Here is a 27244-nt window from a genome sequence, read left to right as displayed (position 1 = left end):
ATACGCCTCCTCATGCTAAGAAATAGATAGTTTGTGAAAGCAAGTGCATAGCTTGATCCCTTCCCCTTTTACAATGGTAAGGCTAGTTATATACATGGTGAGATAAAATAGTTTAGAGGGTAAACTGGTTCTGAGTAGTATGGTTGTGGTCCCAACACTGAACACACTTGAACTGAAAACTGTCTTCAGCTTTTTTGATGCAAAGATTGTGCCCTTTCTTGTGTATCCTACTTAGTTGGTCCACAATGTAGTGCTGGATCCTAGCTGGGGTAGGAGAGAATATGGCCCTTGTATTTACATTTAGCTTCATCCTTCAGTCTTTGCTTCAGTAAATTCATTTGTTAGAGCAAGTTTTCTACCAAGTCTGCTTGCTATTTTCCAAATACACATTCAACATCACTTCTTCTGACACCCACCTCCGCACACTTGAGTATTTAATGGTTTACAATTAACATGCCATCTTGTGACTTCAGAACCCATGAAAGCTACAATGAATATTTATCATTATAAAATCACCATAAGTTTAACCACCAAAATGATGCAGGTACTACATTTCCCTTTTGTTTTATTTTTTCATTGGTAGAATCATTGGTGTAAGAGCACAAAAAGAAAGGAAAAAGCTTGTTGATCCAGCATACTGACAATATCTTCAAAATCTGCCAGTTTTTTGTTCGGTGATAACCTATTTCCCACAAGCTGTGTTATACAGAGCACCTGTAAGTAAGCCAAGCCTGGCATGGAACAATTTGTTTAAGATGTGATTTTTATCACAATGGAGAAAACAACTCAGAAACATATTATTGTAGATCAAGTCTGGTTATGTCCCCGTTTTAAAAGCACATGAGTTACCAGCTGCTAACCGTGGTGCAGAGTGGCTGGACTGAGCCCCTGATCATGAGTAGGGCAGATCCTGCCGTGAGCCTGATCTCCAGCTCCTACCTCTGCTCTCCTTCTTTTCATCATCCCCTAGCTCCAGGTGCTGGATATCACACTTGATAGCTGTTAGAAGACAAAAGGATACTTATCACTGACACAGTGCAGTTCATATTAACTGTTTTATTCCTCAAATCAAGCTCTGGGATGCCTGAGTGCAACCTTAGTTTTACAGATCTGAGAACAGACAAAAGAAGCTTAGCAGTTTGGTGCTAAGACTTTTTTTTTTCCCCCAGAGTAGTTGAAGAACTACTTTCCATTAGTGCTGTTTTAATGTCTTTAATGTGTGGCGGATAGAAACCCTTAATTTCATCTCCTGTGTCATATATGAGTTTGGGAATGTGTACAATAGGAGTGGGTACAGTTACTGGTATCTGTTCCTAGTTGAGCTACCTGAAATGAGTCTGTCTGGCTGACTCTCTTCTTGGTCTCAATAACAGCTTTGAGCCCTCTGTGCAGTCCTCTGAAGCCTGTTCATAAGTCCTTTTAATTGACCAGGTTTGAACAAAACATTTCAGTAAGAAGACAGCTCTCATTTCCTCATACAAATGTTAGATTAATCATAATTTTAGCCAAGGGAAATTCAGACCAATGTATTTTTTTAGGTACATGCCCAAACAATGAAGGATAACAAATGTTTTGGAAACCAGCAACAGGGACAAGCAGTCATCACTCCAAATCAGTCAGAGATGCTGACAGGGCGAAACATGTAGACACTATTTGTTCTTATGATTCACAGCTGTAAGTCCCCCAGGGGCATTAGGCGCCTGAACCATCTGCCCTTTGGCACCTCTGCAGCAAGTGGTAAATCCACTGGTATCACATACAAGACATCTGTTCTCAAACCCTATTTTTTCTTGATTTGGGGAAATCTCTCTTTTGTTCATGCTTCATAAGATTATCCTAACTACTGGCCCTAAAACCTGTCCTTTTAGGATCTCTGCTAGCTATTTTGGAGGAATAATTATTCCTTATTCAGTTTGCTGGCTCCTATGAATCCTTTTCCTAGACACTCATCTCTCTCTGTGTCTGGGCACTTAGCCCAGGCTGTAGATTTCAAAGGCAGCAGGGTGCTGAGAGGTTAGACACCATAATGTTGTAAGTACCTTTGTGGATCTAGCATTTCATCATTAGCTGAAAATTGATACTCTTATCTGTTTGAGCAACAGCTGTATATGCAGTATATAGATAAGGGTGTACACAAAGTGTTTTGTGTGTTGGAGATAGCTTATACAATTAATTATAAATGTAGCGACAAGGCTGAAGTGCATTTTATTTTGTTCCTATTAGTATTTAACACATTCTTCAATGTAAAGATGCTAAGATGCACAGTACAGTCATGATTGAACTTGCTGCTGCAATGATGGAATGGAGTTTCTTCTACACCATTTTGACTGAAAATAGCTTTTTTAGATACTGCAGTTTTTCATTGCTTGATAACCATTCCACACAGATTGTAGATGGCTGTATATAGTGTATTATATACATGCATTTTGTAATATTTGCATTTGAGTTTTATGTGGAAAGAATGTTTTTTTCCTAAGGGCCATTGCATGAATAGAAATGGTTGAAAAATGCACTCTCAAAATTTATGAGGTAACAAATTATTCCTTTATGTCATTTTTTAGGATCCGTTTTACTGTTTGTGCCTGAATGACTTTGGGGACAGTTGAGAGCTTGGCATTGTTTTTCAGTTTTTCTTTTTTAACAGTGAATTGCTGATTGCTAAATTTGCAGGATGTCTGCTAAATATTTCTCTTACATTTCAGCCTTGTTACTTGAGAAAGAGGTTGTAGTAAAGGGCTTTTTGAGTGTCTATCACAATAGCTTAATATCAGTTTAGAAAATTGGCTAAAGTTTTTCATAGCAGTGTCCATTTTTTCATTACTGGATTGTCAAAGATACCTGGTGAATATGAGGGTCACTTGCTATACGAGCTCATCTGTTGTTATTGGCAAATTAGCTGTCTGTCATGGGGAGCCAGGCTGTTCATAAAAATATGAGGAAATGTGTTGCCAGAAAAAGGCACTATATCCCATTTTAAAGCAGGTAAGAGTAAATTATTTATGTTATGTCTTTATACTATTTATAGATGGTAAAGAAATATGTACAAACAATTTTTGTTAGAAATGACAGATGTTCTGATTTGCAAATATGATTTCTTTCATGTAAAGCAGAGAAGAATTCAGGATAAATCTATACTGTAGTACGCATCTCTCAATCTAATAAAATAATAATGTAACATCCCAAGAAATTGATGCATAGCTGAAAAAGGTGATATATTTGCCTGTGACTAAAACTGGCTGATTTCATTTGAAAGTTGTTATTTTCATACTGGCGGTTGATAATTCCGTGCTTCATTTATGCCATGTCTAAACTTGATTCAAACTTAGGATCTGCCTGTGTAGAGAACTATCGAGGTTGATGAGATTCTGCAAAGGCAGAACAAAATCTGATAATGAATCCCCAGCATTTTCTAAATATTGCATAGAATAGAACAGAACAGAATAGAATAGAATAGAATATTTCAGCTGGAAGGGACCTACAATGATCATCTAGTCCAACTGCCTGACCAATTCAGGGCTGACCAAAAGTTAAAGCATGTTATTAAGGGCATTGTCCAAATGCCTCTTAAACACTGACAGGCATGGGTGTCGTAGTTTAACCCCAGCCAGCGGCTAAGCACCACGCAGCCACTCCCTCACTTCCCCCCACTCCCAGTGGGGTGGGGAGGAGAATCAGGAAAGAAGGTAAAACTCGTGGGTTGAGATAAGAACGATTTAATAACTAAAGTAAAATATAATACTAACAATAATAATAATGAAATATAATAATAATAATAATAGTAATGAAAAGGAATATAACAAAAAAAAGGAAGGGGGGGGGGAAACCCCAGTGATGCACAATGCAATTGCTCACCACCCACTGACCGATGCCAGAGCCACGATCCACCCCTCCCGGCCAACTGCCCCCTGTTTATATACTGGGCGTGACGTTCGATGGTATGGAATACCCCTTTGGCTAGTTCAGGTCAGCTGCCCCGGCTCTGCTCCCTCCCAGCTCCTTGCACACCTGCTTGCTGGCACAGCATGGGAAACTGAAAAGTCCTTGGCTTAGGATAAGTGCTACTGAGCAACAACTAAAACATCAGAGTGTTATCAACATCATTCTCACACTAAATCCAAAACCCAGCACTGTACCAGCTACTAAGAAGAAAATTAAGCCTGTCCCAGTCGAAACCAGGACAATGAGGCAGCTTTGAACCATTCCCATTTTTTGATTAAAAAAAATAAAAAAGGCTTCATAAATACCTGTAGTTTGTTTGTTTGTTTTGCTTAAAGAAAAAATACATTCAGCTTAAGAAAGCTAACACAAGAGACCTCTGTAACATCTCCATGTAGCTCTACATCCCAAGATGCCTCTGGCTGGACCCTTGTTTTTATTCAAATCCTATCACTGACAGCGTGTATCAACCTATTTTGTGAAGTACTTCGGAGAAACAGAAGGCTGACATTTTGACAGGGGGGACAAGACTGTTGAGAAAGTTGGAAAGCCTCCCCATATACAACATAGCCATCTAACTGTGACTTTAGTTGTCTGATTACCTTTAATATGTAGTCATGTATATGCCCCAAATGATCTTATACATCAGAAAATAAATACCAGCATTCATTAAAAATAGAACAACTCTTTTAACACACGTTCTTATTCTCACTTACACTGACGACAATCTTCAGTGTAGAAGTATTTAGATGCAGAGATGCAAAAATTGTCATTTGCTTTGTCTTTGTCTAGTAACATGTCACTTTTTATTAGAAATAAAAATTTTCTCATTTTCTTAATTTTCTGCTTTTATTAATGATTAGATTCTCCACAAGAGGCTCTTATTTTGGGAATAACAACAGGCAAGAGCAAATATTGGTGGGAGTTAGATGTACCAATGTGAATCAGGCAATAGTTCTTAAAGAAAAATCAATTAAAATAAATCAGCAAACAGTCACAGAAAGATCATCTATGGTATAGGAAGTTGGTGCCAATGTGAACTCAGTGCTTCATGAAACAGGCTCAAGGAATTTCTCTCCTCGTGTGCTCAAACATAGATAACAGTGTCATAACGGGGAAGTAGAGATTCCCCCACACTGGTGTATGAAAGCCATTAGAAATCACTGAGTTTCTGTAGAAATTTGTCCCTTTTTGCAGGACAGGTAAAATGTAAAGATTTCAATTAGCACTTTCCTCCTCCTGTCAGGAAGAGATATAAATATCAGATCTGAGTTTGTGTTCATTTGCTGATTAGTAATTTAGAATTTTCAATGATAACCCAAAACGTCTTAAATAATTAAGACAACTTAATTAAGAATGTCATAATAACAATTAGAAGTGATCTGTATGTGTTCATAAGAGAACATTTCAAGTTCTCTACTTGATTCTGTAACCACAGCATTTATTGTTAACCTTGTACTCTCTGTTGAAAAAGCAGAGGTGTATGACAGCACCTGATACTGAAGAACCACATTATGAACATAAGATGACCGTCAAATTATGGCTCCATGGTTAAATGCAATCCTGTGGCAAAACACAGGGTTCTTAGCCGCCACAATCTGGGGTAGGTCTGTGGAACTCAGTCCAACTGAGCCAGAGTACGGTGCTTGAGGGTCTGGCTCAGGATGTTGTTTTAATTTTTATTTAAAAAATAAAGTAACAGGTAACTGAGTTGAACTCTTTAATGCAGCATTAAGTGTGTAAGTTTGTACAGTGCGTATTTCAAAATACATAGATGAAGTAAATTTTGGGTGTGTTGCCTTCTCTCAGATTAGCATCTTGTTTTCTTTGCCTACCTGGTTAACTATGGATTATCTGAAGTGTAGATATCTAATGTATTAAAATACTTTTTTTGTTTGTTTTTCCTTTTAATTTTTCTCAGGAGGTGTTTGCATTGCTCAGTCACTCAAAATCCCTCGGGAACCAAGACCAGGAGAATTTGAAAAGATCATCAAGCGCTTGTTGGAAACTCCAAATGCTCGAGCAGTGATCATGTTTGCGAATGAAGATGATATTAGGTGCCTGTTTCCTAATTTTGTGTGTTAAAGATGTTCTGTCTTCACAGAGATGCTCAATTGGCTGGTGCAGAATAGAGTAACACAGGAGGTTTCAGATTCAATCCCATGTAAAAATTCTTGGAAATCTGGTGATAAGAAATTGAGTTGAAATTATACCGTGTGCTGGTCCTTTATTCTGTGGAGATCTAATGTGTTCTTAGTTCCTAAGAGTGCAGCTCCAATAGTTTGTTATTTGGTGACTGAAAAGGAAGATACCAATAAGAATGCTAGAAAAATATGGCTAAAGATGAAACAAATTAACTTGTATAGTACTGTATCTTGAGTTCACTGCAGCTGTTGTTGAATATGACCGTGAAAACTATTGACTGATTGGTTAGTGTGAGCTTACTTGTGCATAGCCAGAATTAATGCTGGGGATTCTCAACCTCTTTGTAAATGCAGTTTGTTTAATTAGTCATTTGTTGTTTATTTGCAGGCGAATACTGGAAGCAGCCAAAAAAGCTAATCAATCTGGACATTTCCTCTGGATTGGCTCAGATAGTTGGGGGTCAAAAATTTCACCGGTTCAGCAGCAGGAGGAGATTGCGGAGGGAGCAGTAACCATTCTGCCCAAAAGAACATCAATAGATGGTAGGAATGCACATGGCACAAACCTCTCATTTTCTGACAGTGTTCAAGCACCCTAGCTCTCTACAAAAAAATAATTTAAAAAATCATGTAGTCCTTGATTACAGGGAAATCAGGGAAAACTTTCCGACTAAGTAACATGAGTTGGCCTGATCCAATATTCATTTAATATCTCCGTTGAGATGAGGAGATGCTGCATGTGCATTAGGCAATCTTATAATTGTCTAATAATAAGAGCATGTGTGGTGGAGATCTTCTTACCTGGTGGTTCTTTGGGACAAAAAAGGTGAATAATGGATGGATGATAATGAGTCAGCTCATTCTCCTGGGAGGAGATCAATCTAGGCTCTGCTTTCCTCTCCTAAACTTACTTTAAGAAGCCACTATATTACCAAAGTTTCTGACTTGGTGGATGAAGTGGAAGTTGTTGGTTTGAATCAACTTATTCCCAGGAGGGTACTGGACATAGTAACATCTCTTACTGTCTGGGTAAGTGCTCTAAGCTGGTAAACGATTAGAAAAACTGAGCACTATTGATGCTACTTGGAGAATTTAGCCACATGGAAACATTTGTAAAGAGCTTAATCCAGGTGGTATGTGTTAGTCATGATTTCGTTATGGCTGCTGGGTTGTAGGGGCAAGGCTGGTGCAGAATCTGATCAGGTTTAAGCAGGAATCTTTAGTTTCTCGACTGGGGTCATTAAACATATAAATAGAAGCAGAATTTTAGGTGTCCTGGAAGCCCTCTGGTTCAACTGAGAGGTATGTGGTGATTTTAGGTGGCCTTGTGGCCTGGTTTTGGCTGGGATAGAGTTAATTTTCTTCCTAGTAGCTGGTACAGTGCTGTGTTTTGGATTTAGTATTAGAATAATGTTGATAACTTGCTGATGTTTTAGTATGTTACAGTAGTTTGTACCTAAAACTCTTTCTTGTTCTGATATTTATACAAAATCTGTTATTGTCTTTAAATAACTATTTTTATGCTGTTTCATATTTTAATACTTCTTTCACTTCTCTTAATTGTAGGATTTGATAGATATTTTCGGAGCCGAACACTTGCTAACAATCGAAGAAATGTCTGGTTTGCAGAATTTTGGGAGGAGAACTTTGGATGCAAGTTAGGATCACATGGAAAAAGAAATAGCAATATCAAGAAATGCACAGGTAACTGTGGAAGTAAAACATTATCTATAAGTTGTTTATTGGAGTGCAGGAAAGGAACTGTTTTCTTTTCATCACTCCTCTGGCTCCCTTCAATTCTCCAATGCGTATTTTTGTGCTGTAGGAAAAGTGTGACTTTTTTTTCAAACCTGAAGAAAAAAATCATGGACAGTGTTTGAGAAAGTTAGTAGTTAATTTGTACAAATCCAATGATGATACAGATTTTGTTAAAGACCTGTGGCTGTGGTTCAATTCCATTCATGTTTTCAATGACCTCCTCTCTCACCCCATCTATAGCTGTCAATATGATTCTTTTTTAGTGAATGGGCACATCACAGTAATTCTCATATTGTTATCCCGATGTATATACAGAGGAAAATTAAATTTCTGTTTAAACTATTGCGGTCTTGATGATAGGTCAAGTCATGAACTCCATATTTAGTTTACAAACTGTGTTTGAGGATGGAGTAAAAATCAAATCAATATGTTCTTATTACTTGTCTTCATGTGAAAAGAGCAGGATTCTATATCTTATTATAAAGCTGAAAGTCTCTATGAATTTTGAGCAAAAACTATGTAACTGGCACTGGTGTTCTCAAACCTGCTTGCTCAGGCATTATACCCAGACACAATTATCATGACAGCTAATACAGCAGTCACATTGGTAGCTCTAAGTTTCATCTATCCTATAAGATGTTGGCTTTTTGCTGTCTCTTGCAAGGTTTATTACAAGAGTGTTACCTTTAGTCTTCTGTGACTACAGCAGACTGTTTGTTACTTTTTGTGTAGATAGTTTTTGCCTAATGTCAGGACTCCCAGTGTCATTTCCTTAATTACTGCCACCACCCCCAGCTTTACCGGTAGTGACCACCATCTTTGTGACTAGTGGCAGCAGCAATACCTTATTTTCTGCACTACATACGTAAGTTGTTGGTGTGCCTTGATTTTCCTGGCAGTGTTTTCTTTCACCAAATAATATTTTCCACATGGAACATGAACATTTTTGTTCACTTGCTGTTCCAAGATTTCTGGCTGCCTGGTGACACTGTCATGCAGCCTTTGTTATGGGGGTGCCCTTCCAAACTTTCTGTAAACAAAAGCTGCACACCAGCACCCCGCTTCTCCTGCGTTTGTCAGGCAGATATACCATGCATTCTCCAAGCACATGCACCATCAGTTTGTACTTCCTGAACCATCAGATTTATTGCATGTGTACCGTGCCATTGATTCAAAGACTTACTGCACTGTGCTTCGCAATGCACAGATATGTCTCACACAGAAATATGAGAGACATGCATACGCTTTCTCATTTCAACAACGATGCCTTGTCTTCTGCCTTTTACCACATACTCCACAAAAAAAAAGGATGATATTCAGTTCCTTACTGAGCTAAAAGATAGCTCATTTTTCTAATCCTTTACTCCTTGGCCTTGATTCATATAGCAGTAAGTCATGGCTGGGTAGTTACCCATGTCTGGGAAGGGATTATTTTGTTTTTACTATTTTAGGTGGAAAATAGATGCTTCTTTGAAGTTCTTCAGCTGGAATGAGTGGTGTATGTGCTGTAGTTTGGGAAGCTCTAAATGTTACCACAGATGGTTCTATGATTTGTCTCAGCCTCATCACATCTGTCAAATTGAATTACCAAGTTAAAAGTAGTATATAAAATGCATAGGCCGTATCTTGATAGATTCAAAGTAATTTGCCATTTGAAACGGATATCCGTGTATTTTATGAAACAAGATTATGGTATGCTCTCTGTGCCTGAAAACAGAAAGAAAACATATTTTCTGCACCCAGAAAGTTAACATAGTATCAAGGGTAGGGATTAAGACATGGACAGTCTCATATGAAGGTTGCACATGCATTTTCACCTGCAGAGGAAAAAGCTATGAATTCTTCTGCAAGCAAGAGTACCTACGAGTGATAAGACCCTTGACTAAAACCACTTAAAGGTGGCTTACTACAATAGAAAAGACACTTGGACAGCAGCAGACCTGAAACAAGCTGATGATTCATCATGATTGTTATGCTTATCTAACTCAAATTTAAAGGGTTGGATAACAAAAGTAACCAAAATGTGTTCCTTTCAACTAAACTGAATCAAGAGATGAGAGTGGAAGTTCAAAATAAACCTCCTGTGATTTAAGGAGAAATGCTAGGTGGAGAAGGGGGGAATGACACCCCCAGTGTAGAACTAAAGAATCACAAATGGCATCTTGACCCACCCCAGTTCATTTGTCATGGCCTCTTGTGCACAGAAGAGAGGCAGTAATGTAATCCTGGCTGGTTCTTCATACGACAACCCTCAAAGCAGATGCGTCAGTCTACTATGATCTTCTACATCTGTTAAAGATTAAAGAGGAGAATATCCCACCCATGAATTTATCTTTCCCTTGAAAGGCCAAAGATGTAACTTCATGGCCAAGTCTGTGCTGAAATAATGGCTGTAAATGAAAGAAATGAATGAACTCCTGAATTTCAATAAGGATATAGGAGCTGTTACATTTAATTGTTTATAACTCAATATTGAAGACTTTGATCCTTGGCCTATCCTAGTTGCCAGTTGTTCTTCCAGTGGGTTTTCTCTGAAACTTTATGTGTACTTTCTCAGTCCTAATTTTCAGCTCAACTCTTAAAAGGAATGTATTCCCATCTCTAGTTCTGGACTTGGAGACTGAACTTAAAAACACCATTTATCCTATTTTTCCAATATTTTATCTTGGCACTGCAGATAATAAGATCCTTTTTGTCTTTTGCCCACCAGGCCAATTTGTATATTGTGTCAATAACCAGTGATACACCGAAAGAAATCCAAAAGCTCGAGATACATCCATAATCTGAAAATCTCCCTCTTCAAAGACATTAAAAGGCAAATTGATAGGTATAAACTTTTCTCGGGCTTGAGATGTGTTTTATTAGGCATTCCTGTTTATCTTAGCTAGGAGGTACTTGAATCTTTTTCTCATATGACATTTGTAATCCCCAACAACAACAAAACTGATATCCTTGTTCTCTATTTAGTCGAGTTATCTGTTTATAGCTTTAAATTTTTACTACCTGCAGTCAGGATGCTACCAATGTAATCCAATTTCAAGCATTTTTTTTTTCCTATTAAGATACTAGAAAACGCTTCATAGAGAAAAATATTTCTCTTTCCTTTTCCATGTAAAATCAACAGTCTTTTTAGCACTGAAAGTCCTGAAAGGGATTTCCTGTCTTTCAAGGTTAAGAATTACAAAAGGGCATAAGCTTTCTTACCTCCTTCTGTTCTTATACATTACTGATTATTATAGTCTAGTATTGTAATGGCTTAAACAGTTTATTTAAAGAAAACTGCTATTTTAAAACTGTTTAAAAACACTATTTATTTGTGGTTGCTGTTGCTTCTTATTCCTAAAAGAATTTGTGCTTTGGAGACACATAAAATAATAAGTTTCTTTTGAGTTTGCCTGATTGTTTGCTTTCTGATTTTTGCCAGTTTACAGAAAGCAATGATTCACCTAAACTTTGAAAAAGTAATTGCTTTGCCACTATTAATTTGCAGCTAGCTCTATGTGTTTCTCAATGTGAGTGTACATTGATCAGATCATCAAGATTAGACTAGTTCATTGAAAAATATTAGAGATTTTTTCTTCCAACCTTTCTGGAATTAAAAAAAAAATCAAATTGGGCCATTAACGTAGTAAACATGAAACAATAATTCAATGACTACCCTTAAACTTTTTTAATCAGGGAAGGGAAAAGGCATTTGCAGAGAAAACTCATTTGTCTTACTACAACAAAATGGAAAAGAAAGGAGCACTACAAGGACTGAGCTGTCTGTAGAGGTTACAAGAAGCCTCACTTTACATATTTATTCAAGGTGCAGGTTTTCTATATTTAACAAAAAGATCTTTAGTGAGACATGAATCTTTCAGCGATCTTCAACAGCCTTTCTTTAGCACTGGAATCTTTTTGTGGGAATGAGAAGTGAGGAGATGAGAAGCTTTTTACTCATCCCTATGCCCCAGCAGAAAACTGTAAAGACAAAGACAACATTCATCCTGTGATTACCTACATTCTTCCAGACGATGGGCTTGCACCATGGTTGTGGGAGATGGCAGAGACGGTATGCCTCTTGCTCTACTTTAAATTTAATGTCCTGGAGAATCTTCCCATACCCTCAGCTTCCCAGTTGACTCAACTGGTGGGCCAAGTTTTTGGTAGCTGAAGATTTAGCATTACTTAGCAACATTGTGGACAGACCAGATTTATTCCTGGTGTTGTGTTGTTAACTCCAGCTTTTGGTTGTTGATCTATTAATTGTCAGACCCTCCTTAAGGTAGGTTTCTAGATCTTGTGTTTGTTAAGAAATGTACAAAAGTATGAATACAAAGATTTGAAAATGAAACAAAGATAACCCAGAGTAGTCTTTTAAAAATTGCATTGAATTGTGGGACTGACAATTTGCACCATCACTCTTTCAGAAGACCAAAACACAGTGATAGAAAAAGAAAGCAGCATTAATGATGAAGAGTTAAGGGAGAAGGGTAAGAATTAAATGACATGTACTCAGATTTGCTTCCATTAACCTCGCAGAATGTTAATACTTGATTTCATTCTAACAAAAAAATCTGAAGAAGTCCTCTTTACATATATATGTGTGTACACACGTAGATATTTGTTGTGTTTGCATGCACAAGCAGGTAGAAATCTAACATGAAGTAAAGTTTGCTTACTGTATCATGTTTTAATGTGTACAATTGTAGCCTCAAATTCAAATCTGACATAAGAAGATATAGTTCCAATGAGATTTGTTCTGGATTTTCCCCATAGCATCCCTTCAAGGCATGCATTTATCATAGTATTTACAGTCTTTGAACAGCAAAATGTGGCCCTTTAATAAAACCACAACAAAAACTTTAATTAAAAAAGCTCCTTCATGTACATCCCTACAGAAGTAGTCTCTCCCCCTGTTTTGTATGGTTAGCATTTTAACTACTCTGCAAACCTAATCAGCCTTTAACTGCCTATAATGACTGACTGCACTGCTAAAAATAAAGATGGAAGAGTTTCCAAAAGCATATAGAGACCTGTGTAAATTAGTCTAATTTCAATTTACTATATCAAACTGAACTATTCGTTTCACTGAAAAAAATCACGGTGCAGTATAAGAGACATCATGCATGCCTAGGAACTTTACAGATACATTATTTAATTGTTTTCTCTTAACTAACTTCTTTGAAAAGACAATTGCACCTAAAAATATTAATAGAAAGAAGTAGATTTACTCATGTATATGCAGCCGCATTCTGAAAAATTTATAGAACAAATTGAAAAGTTCAGTAGCAGAATGTGAATCTTGCAGAGGTACAGTGCATTGCTATTTAGTTTGAGTAATGGTTCCATTACCATAAAATCACTCCTAAAGTAGTTTTTTTTTTCTTGATGAGACCTACACAAGGTTAAAAAAAATCAGCATAGATACAGCTGAGACACATGATAAGTTGTACCACAATTCCCATAAGGCGCTAAGGCTCAGGAGGGACTGTTTTCAAGCACGCAGAAAGAGCTGCGTGCTCTCCCTCTTTGTGCGACTTGTGTGTTGTGACCCGTATGTTTAGACATAAGAGGTAGAAAGGGCAATTCTTATTCTTTCTCTTCTTTTGCTGTTCTTTGCCATTTTCTTGATTCCAATTTGAAAAGTAGCTTATAAACACATAGCAGAAGGATTTTTGACTTTTTATTTATATTTATAAAATGTCTATTGCTGTTTTGTGTAAGTACAGTAATTCTATGTAAAAATCACAGTCGTCAGATTTGCAGCATGATAAGCAGGAGCCAAGCTGACTGTTGAATCTTTGCTACCCATCACATCAATTGGACACAAAAGACTTTGAGGAGTATTTGTCATATTCTGAGCTGTTTCTCACTCTGCTTTGGACATTATCTCAGAACTACGATAATTGTGCGTTACAGGTAGCTGCACTGCAGTGGTCCCATGCTGCCTCTAATGTAGCATTAAATCAAACTGCATCATGTGTCATTAAATAATATATGGAGCTAGAGAGCATTTTCTTTTGGTTTTAGGACAATAGATCTTGTCCCAGGTGGCACCAAGACCTCTTCCAGTAACCTAAATGAAGTTTAATCTCTTTATCATGGTATACCATAGGCCATAAATTCACCATTTTTGCAGTTTTTGTCTGGTTCCCAATTTCAGAAGCCTGGGTAATCAATTCCAAAGAAAAAATTGATGTCTGAGAACGGTGAGTGACAATCTGCCAAAATTAACAAGACTGAAATATGGACTTTCTCGTGCTATACGTCAGGTCAGAATGTTTAGACCAAATTCTCTCCTGATGGTGGAGAACTAGCAGACATGAACCTTGCTGTCTCTCTGCTGTCAGTGTCTGCTAGACTGATAAGCGATAGAAGACCATAGCTTAAGGTATATTGGATCAAAATATACACATTCAGTTGTCTTACAAAAGGCCAGTTCTGGCTCTTATTCCAGAAACTATAGAATTTCAGATACTTCAAGCTGAATAGTGTTTCATTCCAGCAACTGCTAATGTGCATAAATGTTACTCAATATGTCTGAGAGCTGTCAAATGAGGGGACTTAACATACGCTGCCCATTCACTGATTTGATTTCTTCATTTCACTTGCTGTCATTCATTTTATTGTTTCACCAGTTGTCAGTATTTTTAGATCTCTTTATAATATATCCAGTGGAATATCACTTCTCAGTCCTGTTGTCAAAGCTTAGATTCACCTACAAAACTTATTTAAAAAAGCTGCTGCTTCTAATATGAAGAAGAAATTGTTGATATACTCCATAGAGGTCCTTGTTTCTCTATAATATAATTCATAAATAGGAATTCAAGTCTTGTATTCCATCAGGAAACATATCAATTTTAGATTTATGATGTTTTACAAAGTCATGAGTCATATTGCACTGCACGATCATTTAAATAGAGTATCTTGCCATTTTAGATTTGATACACTTGCTGCCAAGTTGGAATACTTCTAATACACATATGTATGTGCACGTGTGGATGTGTTTGCTAGTAACTTATGAATCCAGAAATTCTTATCCCAGCTTAGAGCCTATGCAAGAATTGGCATATCCTAATGAACAAATTGTTGCTTTAAGTACAATTTTGTGTGAACTCTGGAACTGCATCTTCTCAAAGGTAGCCTCAGAAAACTTGTAACCAATATTACTTATGATGTAACTTAGACGTCACACGTAAGAATGTCATCTGTACATCATCTTTGTTCCTGGGAGACAATAGTAAGTTACTCTGTCATTTCCAGTACCAGCCCAACCGCTTTGGACAGATGTTAGTAGAATGGGAAAGTCAATAGTCGAAGTGTTGCATGCCGTTCTTCATCAGTTTGCTCACCTTGTCTGCCACAACCAGACCCTTGCTGTGAATGGGAAGACATGTTCTGTATAAGCCCGAGTCCCAGATATCCTTCTTCAGGTAGAAAAGACATTTCTTGTTTTCCCTTCTGAGCAAGTTCTTGAATCTTGCCTTGTGAGAGGACTGGAAGAACTGTTTTAATTTTGTGTATACATAATCTGTGCCATTATTCAAGCATTTCAGGTTACAGAGCTTAAACATTTTATAAGTGTGCACATCTGGTGTGCATACTTGCTACCCGACTAGGTGCTTCATTAGAATACAAGTAGTACAATAAAAAATAGTTTAAATCTTCAAAAAGGACCATTAGCTGCATAGTTTTCAATGTCCTTGGATGTGGTCAGACAGGCTGATCTGCTCTTTGTAACCTCATAGGAGGTTACTCAACCTTCAGACCTGTTGACCACTGTCCAACCACTCTAGCAGTGTTCTGTGAACTAATCTGGTTGAGAACTTTGGAGGTGAAACTTGGTTACCCAGATCAGCAGCAGGCATGTTAATTTGGTTGAAAATGTTCTTCCATATTCACAAGTAGTGGTCCATGATACATTTTTTCCTGGTCTATTGTGTGGTGGGGGATACCAGTCGGGCGGAGAAAGAGTGGCCTTTGTGAGGTACCTTCTTCCCCAGGTGGCCCAGGTGCCCTGAGACCATGTCTATGTCATCAAACAGTGCACCTCTGCAGAGCGAAGCAGTCGATGATGAGCATCTGAGGTCCTCACTGTACTCGTTTCAAGAGATTTTACTTCAGGTTAGTATGGTCCTTTGAGCTGGAGGGCCATAGCTGTACTCCCGGCACTCATACTGTGGTTTGATTTCCCCTGGAAGGCACTGGGATTGTGCACAGCAAGACTGCTCCACCATGTGAAAGTGGGGGCAGCCAGGAAATTAGTTTCAAAAGCGCATTCCTTATCCAAATAAAACATGTGTAGCTGCACTCAAGGGACTGAGCAGGTAGAGCTGAAGAAAAGTAGACGCCCCCCATCTAGTGTTTTCAGAGGTGAAAACATGGTATGTTTTCATGTACCAATACCTCACAAAGTATGGTGAGGGAAATTGGCTGCTCATGACACTGATCCGTCTGAGTAAGTCGGAAGCATACAGAGCCCTCTCTGTGCTCAGTTCCTGAGCACAAGCAGGATTTGACTGCACTTGGCCATTATTTGCAGAAGACCACTAACTACAAACTAACATTGCAATATTCCATTGATTAGCTGTTCTGAGGGGGAAATAGTCTATTTAACACACAGCTCAATATTTATAAGCTATTTTTAATATTCTTGGAGTATGCAATGATTCAAGACATATTTAAATTTACCAGTACAAAGTTTCTCAGTAGATAAAAAAAAAAGTAGCTTATTTGTCCTGTTTTGTAACTGCAGAAAAATGTCATCTCACACATGCTGGAATACAGAGTGACTTACATCATAAACTGTTGATGCAGAAGTTCCCACAAAACAGCCTTTTCTCTGTTACTTAATACTTGATTTACAGAATATCAACAAGTTAAAACAAATATGAGCACAAGGGAAAAGAAAGTGGTAAACCAAAGGAAATTATTTAATCTTTCTATTGTGATCTTTCTACTGATTAATTATGTTTGATATTAAAAAAAGTTCAACTTAATCTGATGTTAGATACCACCAATACCCCAAGTAAATCTATATTTTTAATAATTACATTAATTTTATAATATAATTAGTATAGGTAAACTAAGTGGTTTCATAATTTCATGAAGCAGCAATGAAAATACTTAGTGTGGACTGTTTTTAGATCATGAACATTTTCAATACATTGAATAATTATTCACCTGTGAAATGCTCCTGATTTATAAGTAATTGCCCACCTTTTGTGGAAGGGAGTTCAGATTAGTCATCTGTAAACAGATGCAGATGTTTTTTAATCTACTGAGTAGAATTTTATTGCAGAAATAGACCCAGCAAAATCAATGGGGCATACATAATGGGCTGTAGTATAAATCAGTGTAGAAAAGGAGGTCAGAATTTAATGGATAAGTGTATCCATTAAATGTACCAATTATAGTTCAATATTTCCAGAATATTATTTGTATCCCATATTTGAGACAGGTCTTTTTGTATGGAGGGTTCTTATAAAAAGGTCGGGTAGAAGCACAAGTGTCCCCAATTTGTGTTAAAATCAGTGTACAGGGGAGGAGAGGTGTATTGGTTACATTGAGCTTACACTGGTTTAACTGCATGGTTGGGCATAATGATTTAGACCCAAATTCTAGCTCTGGACTAATGCATGTTCAGGGCTTGCAGGATTGCCCTTGGGTGGAGCTCATGAGACAGGATTTACCTAATTCTTTAACTTCTGGCAGGCCACCTCCACATGTCTTAGTAAGCTGCTTAGACTGGTATGACTTACCCTGGGAGGATGCTCATCTCTCTTTACAGACTGCAAGTAGACCTCAATGACTAATTTGGATGAGGTGCCCCACTTTTAGATTGCTCAAGTCAAGTGAAATGAATCCCATTCCATGGTTGCATTGATCACCACTTTCTCAACAAAGCAATCTGCCTTCCCAGTTCATGTAAGATCCTGGTGATAACTCTAATATTTGCTTATATTAATTATAACTATATTACTTAAATGTTTAGAGGTAATTTAACACCCTTACAGGTACTTTCACAGATAGAAACAAAAGGGAAGGTAATAAATGGCAGTCCTCTGTACACAGATTATCAGCAAATATTCCTCAGATTTGAATATGTGACTATTTGCCTATTGATAATACCATAGATTTTCAGGATGCAATATCCTGTTGAATTATGCAAAATATTTTAAAGGGACTTGTTGACAAAGCTTTATATTTCAGGTTTATATTTAGGATTTGTTTTAGAATTAAATATTTAATTATTCTGGCCAAGATCCTTTTATTCTATGATGAGATAATCCCAGGAGACAGACAAATTAAGGCTTTAAAATCTTTGATGAATCTACATAATGTATGTGATCTGTCACTGAGACAAAAGCAGCTGGTGTTGTGATCTCACATGCTACATACCCTGTGGAAAATAAGTTACTTACTTTCAGTTTTTTAAAGTGATACTGCGTGATAAGATGTGCTTCCATTAGTGGTATCTTCAGCTGCATCAGTAAACAATGGGTGATTAATGCTTTGGGATTTTTCTACTGTATCTTCAGCATTTACTGAAGTTTTGGCAGCTAAAGATGGTCTTGGTTGATCTGTTACTGTCTTAGTTAAAATTCAAGATAGTGAAAGGGAAGGTCTATGCACTACATACATTGCTCCGGACCCCACAAAATAGTAAGACCCAAATGCCTTCAAAAGCTCTGCAGTCATGGGGCAGGTGGTGAGCTAAGGCCATGGTCTACCATGCTGTTCAGGTTTCCCTTGCTTCCCGTCTGTTCCCTACTTTTCCATGTGCTTAAGTATAAACTCTTTGGGCCAGAGATAACATTTTTCAGATTTTTTTTTTTTTTTTTGAACAGTGTTTTCCTGTTCTATTCTTTCAAGCAGAGAAGAAGAAAAACAAGTTGGCATTTGCTGTCATAAACCTTTTCGGAAGAGTCCAGTGGAATTTAAGTGCCACATAAGCATTGTTTGGCTTAGAAAATAAGGGTGCTTTTTCACTCTCAGTGTTGAGTTCTGACTATTGGTAGACTTCTTCCTGAGCCATACCCTTGAAAGAGCAGTTCTTCAGAGACTCTCAGATAGATCAAAAATTATTCTCTCATCTTGAAATGAATAAATAATTTCCAGCACCAGAAGCACTTCAAGATAACATTTTAAATTGTCTTTTCCTGTGACACTTGAAACTATAGCAAACAAGAAACAAATTCATTTTATTCCTTTTAAATTTTGAAAAAGAGCCTGAGACTCTAAAAGTAGCGGTTTTAGGAACGTTGTAATTGTTGGCTAGGAGAGTGATAGAATAAGCTCTGCAATTCACTGAACCTTCTTGCAAGATATATTACATATAAAATCTGAAAATATAACAAACAGTCCATGTGTATAGATCACTGGAATAATTTATTTTTCTTTTTAACTTTTTGGATGTTAGCATCTGCCAAAAGGCTACAGTAGAGAAAAGCAATTTGCAAAATTGAATAGTATGACTATGAGACAAAAAGGCTGTCATGTGTTCTGCATCCCACTTAAAAGTATGCAACATTCCTTAAATTCTAGATAAAAACTATCCAGAAAGAACAATGTACAGACCACAAATTAACCATTGGCTTTGGAATTAGTAATTCCAAATAAATAATAAACATAAGATTACCAATGGCTTTCACAGAATTTGGAAAGAGAAAAGGAGGCTAAATTTGCTCTCTAAATTGCTCATTATTTACTGATAGATAAAGCACACACATTCAGGGGTTTAATTCCTGGAACTCATTGCTTTTATTTTGTAATTAGACTGGATATATATCATTCTAACTTTTCTGCAAAATTAGAGTTGAAATTAAATAGGAAGAAACATACTCATAAACTTTTGATACCTTTCCACTGGATTTTAGGTGAAATCTGTAGTTGCAGCAGTGTTTTAAAATGGAGAGAGGAAAAAATAATAAAAGGAAGAAGAATTAATGCACTGTATTAGATTGTACAAGTCTTCATGTCAGCTAACAGAACTGGAAGTGAGTATGTAAAAGTCTTTTACACTTGCAGTTTCTGTGTGCAGTGGGATAATGTGGAATGTAAAGATTGGTACCTGACAACCTGCAGAAAAAAGGGCAAACAAATCTACATATTACACTGTAGCTTCTGCACTTTTTCAGCAGAATGACATATGGCCTGGATGTCAGCCTTCAGGGTAAAACTTTCCTGGCACTCTCTGTTAAACACTGTTCGTTTACACAGGCTCTGATTGACCCATACCTTTGCAAGCTGCAATATGAGACTTTCAGGTCTGCATAATATTTGGGTTGAATTTTGGATGAGTATTAAGGTCACTTTCCATTTATCTGAACTGTTTTCACTAATTCCTCTGTGAAGCTGTCTTTCATGTAATTTATGATGATAATAAAGGAAACTGGGTTTGGAACAAGAGACCAAAGATTTTGCAACTTAGTTGCACAGAGATAAAATACAAAGGATGTATAATGGTCAAATCTTCAATGCTGTACATGAGTGTTGCTTTATTGACATGAAGAGGTATGAGATTTCAGAGGATATGGCCCCCAAATGAGAGTAATAACTTGATTTTTGTGTGGAAATTGCAGAGAGGTCAGTAATCAAAGGCTGAGTAGGATAAGAAAAACTTTAAAGGGATGATCAGAAGGGAAGCTACATTGCTTTTCACTTCAGAAGACAAGAGTTTTAGATCTTAAAAGTAGGATGAAAATAAGCAGAGATTTATAGACAGGTTACACAGAACCTTGAAATAGAGACAAGAAGTTTGAACATCCTATGAAAAGGGTAACCAACCAAGAAGTTGGCCTCAGCAATACTAAATTCTAAAATTCTCTAGTATTGATGAAAGGAAAATTGTATGTGGGAGGGAACTGCAATGGGTATTACTCTTTGAAATTTCTTTTGGTCTTCTGTTACGTGGTTCTATTTTCCACAGTTTATCCTTTTTGTTTTTCTCATTTTAGCATGAATCACTCTTCTGAAAAAAAGAATTAAAGTTTCTTGCAGCCTCCTTCACTGTGATATCGAATCATGTTGGCTTTTGTTTTTAGAGCCTTTAAGATCAGGGCTATATGTTTACTTTCAGTTATACATGTGACAAAAAAAAGAGAGTGTGCTTTTAGAATTTGGATGGTGTTTTTACCACCTTCCTTGCCTTTTTATAGTGCTCCTTTAAAAAAAAAAAAATCAACATTTCTATATTCATTTGTTCTTGGTTTATTTATTTATTTTTCTTCTTTTTTAGAAAGGTGTATCTGAGCATATTTTGGTCATGATTACTAAGGTGCTCATTTGTATTCCTCTCTGGAATTAGGTCTGGTGCACTCTTCCAGATAAAACCCAACATCCTTTCTCTTCTTGGGGTTCTCTGCTTGTTGTTCATGTTGGTCATTTACAGTATCTCTGGCTGATGCTTCATTATGATATTTACCTGCCTGAAATGTGGCTACCTGAAATTTCAGATGATCATGTTTTCTGCTTCTTCAGTCTCTATAACTTTCTGTAGCATTTCATTTCCCTTGCTGCTATTGTGGCTGAGTGGCCAAAAACATCATCCTTTTACTCTTTCTGATCACTCAAGGAGTTCAATTCTGTGACACTTGTTGATAAGGTTAAATTTTAATTTGTTGCCTCATCTGTTCTTTAATGTACAGTGTTAATTCTGCACCTGGTCTGATATAATTTGTCATTCCTAGACAGTTGGTTCTTGGTGTTCAGGTCCTTAGTAACTCTTTTATAAGACTATGTACATTTTGCTATAGCTCAGCACATTAATACCTTTATTAATGTGTTTTTTACTAGGTTTTTTTGTTTTCCAAAGTCCTCCTTTTTTAAATGGAGTTTTGAATATTAGTTTAAATTAGTTCCTATTTGAGGGTGAGGAACTTAATTACATTATGATCAAGCATTTCAGGTGTAACTATGCCTTCAAACAATTTGTTGTGCAATATTTAGAAATATAGCTCCAGTCCTGCAAGGTAGGCTGTATGGGGCCCACTTATGCATCTGTGCAGGACTACACTGAACTCAGTAGCATTTCACAGCTGAAAGGAGGTAAGAATGATTATGGCAACATGCAGCATGTCTTAAATATATTTTCTACTCATGTAAAAATATTCCATAGCTAGTTTCACAAAGAAATAGTAGTTTTAAGTGCCTTTACTTTGCCTTCTTATGATACCTCCCTAGAGAGTAGGTGGTTATTTGAAAAACTGCATTATTAATACTTTTCACTGGTCATATTTTCTGTTCTTCAACTTTGTATGTGATTCATTTTCTGATCAAAGGATGATGATATAACCCTGTTCCTTGGGTTTTAACATCCATACAGATCTACTCTCTGGGGCGTTCCATTTTTACATATTACTACAGTGTACAGCATGCATATGTATATGTCTCAGTATGCATTTATTCTCCTATATAAAATCTCCTTTCCCTCTACCTTAATTCCATTGTCATCCCTATCTGTACGCAAGTCCACAGAGGATGCTTTTGGAGCAAAATATTTTGCCTTTCCCATCCCCCTCTCCTCCTTCTAATCTTTGTGTTACTGATCTTCAATTCAGCATAGAAGCTCTAAGCAGGACATGGAGAACTGCTGAGGGAGTTATTAAGAGTCAGAGCAGGCTGCCTGGAGAAAGAGGAGCTGAAGCTGTGGGAGCTGGGACTTGGGGCTGGACCTCTTGGTGATGACAAGCACTGGCAGGCCACAGGGGAACTGTTCCCAGTCCTCTCTCCCTCGTTCCTAACTTCAGATGATATATTTAAACTGTTCAAGAAAGCGGAGCATTTCCCATGACTGCTGTTATACATTCAGGACCTATTTTGGAAAGTGGGAAAAAATACAATAAGGCTTAAAACTTTTATTCTTAATTTATTATTCAGGAAATCCTCTGAGAAGCGGAACTGCAAAGAAGATCAATCTTCTATTTCAAAAAGGATTTTGACATTTGGAATTGAAATTAAACCAGACCATTTTAAAATTCAAAGCAAAAGATAATTAAACCTTATTCTACTTCAACGAAAATACTATAGTGTGTTATTGTCATGGTTTAGGCCCAGCTGGCAACAAAGCACCATGCGGCCGCTCGCTCACTCCTCCCCCTCCGGTGGGATAAGGAGGAGAAAACACAACGAAAGGCTCGAGGGTCGAGACAAGGACAGGGAGGGATCACTCACCAATTATGATCACAGGCAAAACAGACTCAATTTGGGGAAAAAGAAATCAATTTAATTTGTTACCAATCCAATCAGAGTAGGATGCTGAGAAACAGAACCATATCTTAAAAACACACCTTCCCCCCACCCCTCCCTTCTTCTCAGGCTCAGCTTTGCTCCTTGATTCCTCTACCTCCTCCCCTCCAGTGGCATGGGGGGATGGGGAATGGGGGTTGCAGTCAGTTCATCACACGTTTCTGCCACTCCTTCCTCCTCAGGGGGAGGACTCCTCACACTCTTCCCCTGCTCCAGCGTGGGGTCCCTCCCACAGGTGTCAGCCCTCCATGAGCTTCTCCAACACGAGTCCTGTCCACAGGCTGCAGTCCTCCACAAACTGCTCCAGCATGGGCTTTCCCCCAGAGTCACGGCCTTCTCCAGGCCCAGCCACCTGCTCGGCGTGGGGTCCTCCATGGGCTGCAGGGGAATCTCTGCTCCACCGTTAACCTCCATGGGCTGCAGGGGGCAGCCTGCCGTCTCACCACGGGCTGCAGGGGAATCTCTGCTCCGGCGCACCTCCTCCCTCGCCTTCTTCACTGACCTCGGTGTCTGTGTGGCTGTTTCTCTCACATCCCACTCCTCTCTTCACTGCAGCTCTTTTTTTTTTTTTTTTTTTTTTTTTTTTTTTTTTAGCAGTCTTGCCCCTTCTTAAATATGCTATCACAGAGGTGCTACTGCCGTCGCTGATGGGCTCAGCCTTGGCCAGCGGCAGGTCCAACTTGGAGCCGGGGAAGCTTCTAGCAGCTTCTCACAGGAGCCACCCCTGTAGCCCCTCCCCTGCTACACAACACCCCACCACACAAACCCAACACAGTTATCTAACATAAAAATCAAATGTATGTAACCAAAAGTTTAAAACTGGTCCAGTTCTAAAATGCAACAATCATATTTTCAACACAGTGCTGATTTTCTGTGTTGTTTTCCCTAGAAACCAAAATGTTGGTGAGTAAGTTTTTTAGAAAGTGTTTTTGTTGTGTTGGAAATATATTCTCTAGTGAAATGTAACTCTGTAACAAACCCTTCTCATAAGTTTATAGTTTAAGATGAGAAAAAATGTATGACTTGGGACCCAGAAAAAAAAAAAATTGTCAGAGCAGTGTATAATAATTTATTGTATACAGTACGTATGTGAACAGCTACCTGCGCAAATGTTTACCTATCACATAGTTGATGGAGGCAATAATGACAGCATGTATAAATGACATGCTGATTATGATGAATCACACAGATAAAAATGTTGACATTGATGTCTAGTGATTTTCCATGTCTCTGGACAATGGATTTATCTTTCTACAGGGCTATTTTTCAAAAGAGAATATCTAAGTTATGCATTTCATCTCTTCCTCAAAATCAAAGATGTGATTGCAGAAGTACAATGTCAGGCGGGAGCTGGGTATACTCACCACTTAACATTTATGTATTTCCTGAAACCCAGCTATGTCAATAACTACAAGAGGTTGAAGCTCCCTGGAGAACACAAATCTGATGCTCTTATAGAACTTCCTTTATTTTAAACTTATTTCTAAAAATTGCAGTATTCATGTCTCTTCTCTTGTCCTGGTCTATGACCCCCTGAAAAAATTAGGATGAAAACTTTAACAAGTTACTGCACATGTATCACAGGGACGTGTTACTCAGCATTTTTGAAAGACTAAGTTTTGGCAGTATCATGACATTAGAAATGAAGTAGATCTGGTTCATAAAGAGTTGTTGTTCAAGAAAGCTGTGGTTTTCTTTTTTTGTTTTTAATTCAAAGTACATTGATAATTGTGGAAATCTTATCTTTAACACAAGCTTTTCTTGCTCAGAAGATTCCTTAATATTCTTCCTTATTTGTGGGGACTATTATATTGTTCTGACATTTAGAAAAACCAAGCCCCTCTTACTGATGGATAAACTTTTCTTGGCCAGGCACTAGGGGAGCTCTTTCTTTCCTCTTCAGTATTCATACTGTACAACAGACAAATTCTTGGTTATTCAAGAGCCACCCAGGATAAGAATGCACTCAGCTACGTGGACACAGATTTCATCCCTGCTGTGAAATTATGTCAGCTGGCAGGCTCTGGTGGAGGGGAAGCATCTAGCGACTGTGAAGGCTGAACAATCGTCAGGGCTCCAAGCAAAGCAAAGTCTCCAGTCAGATCAGTGGATATTTTACTTTTTGTTAGGCCATGTGTGAACTTTGAGATTTCCTGTTTCAAAAGGGTACATTGTATTCATACACTGTGGTTTCACTGCCACTTCAGTTATTGATAATTTAGGTACAGAAATCTCCCTACAATTAGAAACTGATTGCTAGTTCAAATATAGACAGATTGGTAATATTTTAGGGTCCATTGTCCATTCGTACCTGCCAAAGAAGAGAGGAAATAAAGGAGAGGAAATGTTACTTCTATCCTGCCCCAAATCATGTATTGCCTACCTGCTTGATTACTTATCTGTTGCATGCAGTGGTATATTAGTTGTAACTTCCCGGTTAGTAGATCTATGCTACCCCATAAAAAGCTTTTACATCTGTAGATGCTGTCTGGCCTGTCTTCTTCCACTTCCCTTGGGCTGTGTCACTTACATAAACTGAGCTTAATGAGGTGGTTCTCAAATGAATTTCATCTTTTGAAGGTTAAACATTTTAATTTGAATTCAATTGTGATGAAAGCTAGAGGACTCGCATGGAGGTAGTAGCCTGAGCCTGGTGAGGTTGTGTATCATACCACATGCTTCCTAGCATTGTGCAATGATGCTGTCGGCTTTGGGGAGTGGATCTCTCCTTGATTTTCCCTTGATTGCAGTATGTTGCTCCATACTACAGCAAATCTTTCTAATCACAAGGGGAAGGCGATGATGTTTCAAACTTGCCTTTGGTAGTTGTTAAAAAAGCCCATTCAGAGAACACAGGGTGTGCAATTTATAACTCAGGTCCTGAACTTTTCCTTTCTGAGATGTGAGAGGTTGGGTACAACTCTGAAAGAATCTTAAAGCTCATAGAAGTCTGGCTCCGTGGCACTTGAAGATGTGTACAGGACAGAAATGCAGATAATTATGACAACAAAGGAGGAACCCCAAACAATGTCTGAGGCTAATGCCTGAAGCAGAAAATGCTAATTTATCTCAACTGTAAAATATGGAGTGGTTGGACCCTAGAACAGATGGGAAGAATTATAATGTTTTATGCATTTCACTGTAAGGAAGGGAGAAAGGAAGGAATTTTATTTTTATATTGCCTGCTTATTTAATGGTTTTATTTCTTTGTTATTAGCTTTTCTTCACCTTCTGCTCCCACCATAATCTATTCCTCCTCCTTCTCATTTAATTTGATCTGTAGAGTTTATTGAACTATATCAAATCACTCTGTAGAAGTAACTTTTGGATTAGCCCATATTTGTGAGGTCTTAGAGTATAATAATTAGCTACATTCAAGTAGGCTTGAAAAGGAACAAATAGCATGAGTTTTCACTGCAACTATTCAATGTGACAGTCCTACAAGTATGAATTGTTTTGACTGTTCTCACTTACAGATGCTAGCAGTCTTTTTTGTGGCAACTGATCCCCAGTTGAGACTCATTCTCCTTTACAGCTTGAATGCATGACTTGTTTCCATTAGCACTGTCAGGGTGTTTAAAATCGACTTGCAATTTTGTTTCACCTACATGGTGACTCAATGGTAAAATGCATTAATAAAAGTTTAGAAATAATAATGGTATTTACCCTTGGATTTAGCAGACTTTGAGGATGTACCTTAGTAGTGTCAGAGAACTGGTGCAGGTTCACACAGGAATAAATTTATTTCTTATGCTCTGCTAAATTTCCTGTGGAATGCTGAGTGCATTAGGATCCATGGTAACCGTGCCTGCTGCAGAGCGGTATTACTTTGCTGTTGATAATGCAAGTCCATCTAATTAGCACCAAATGTCAGAGTACTAACAGGAGCAGGTGGCACCATTTGTATCTGAAGTAAATACAAACACAGTATTTATGTGCAAAACCAGGCAAAATAAAGCCTTTTGTAAAGTCTGTTATAGCTGGTTTGTCTGATGAATAAGATCTGAGAGAGAGAAGATAATTACAAACCGTGACCCATGAATGGAATTGATAATTTCAACTCCAGGTTGAACCAAATGTTATTGATAGGAAATATTTTGGGCTTGAGACCTTAAAGAAATAAGATGTGTTACCTTTGGAATAGAGACTGTAATTTTTAGTGTTTGGAAAGT

General features: G+C 37.7%; 1 protein-coding gene across 1 annotated transcript in view; it reads left to right on the top strand.

The window, feature by feature from the left end:
* GRM8 (glutamate metabotropic receptor 8) overlaps positions 1-27244 on the top strand; it is a 353252-nt gene that overhangs the window by 144884 nt on the left and 181124 nt on the right. The window contains exons 3-5 of the mRNA XM_050893816.1: positions 5858-5993; positions 6469-6623; positions 7647-7784. Of these exons, the coding sequence (XP_050749773.1) occupies positions 5858-5993; positions 6469-6623; positions 7647-7784 (429 nt within the window). The remainder of the gene's footprint in view (positions 1-5857; positions 5994-6468; positions 6624-7646; positions 7785-27244) is intronic.

This window comes from Gymnogyps californianus, chromosome 1, assembly GCF_018139145.2.
Source record: "Gymnogyps californianus isolate 813 chromosome 1, ASM1813914v2, whole genome shotgun sequence".
Taxonomy (NCBI): Eukaryota; Metazoa; Chordata; class Aves; order Accipitriformes; family Cathartidae; genus Gymnogyps; species Gymnogyps californianus.
Note: the sequence above shows the minus strand (reverse complement) of the source record. Positions and strands in the feature narration are given on the sequence as shown.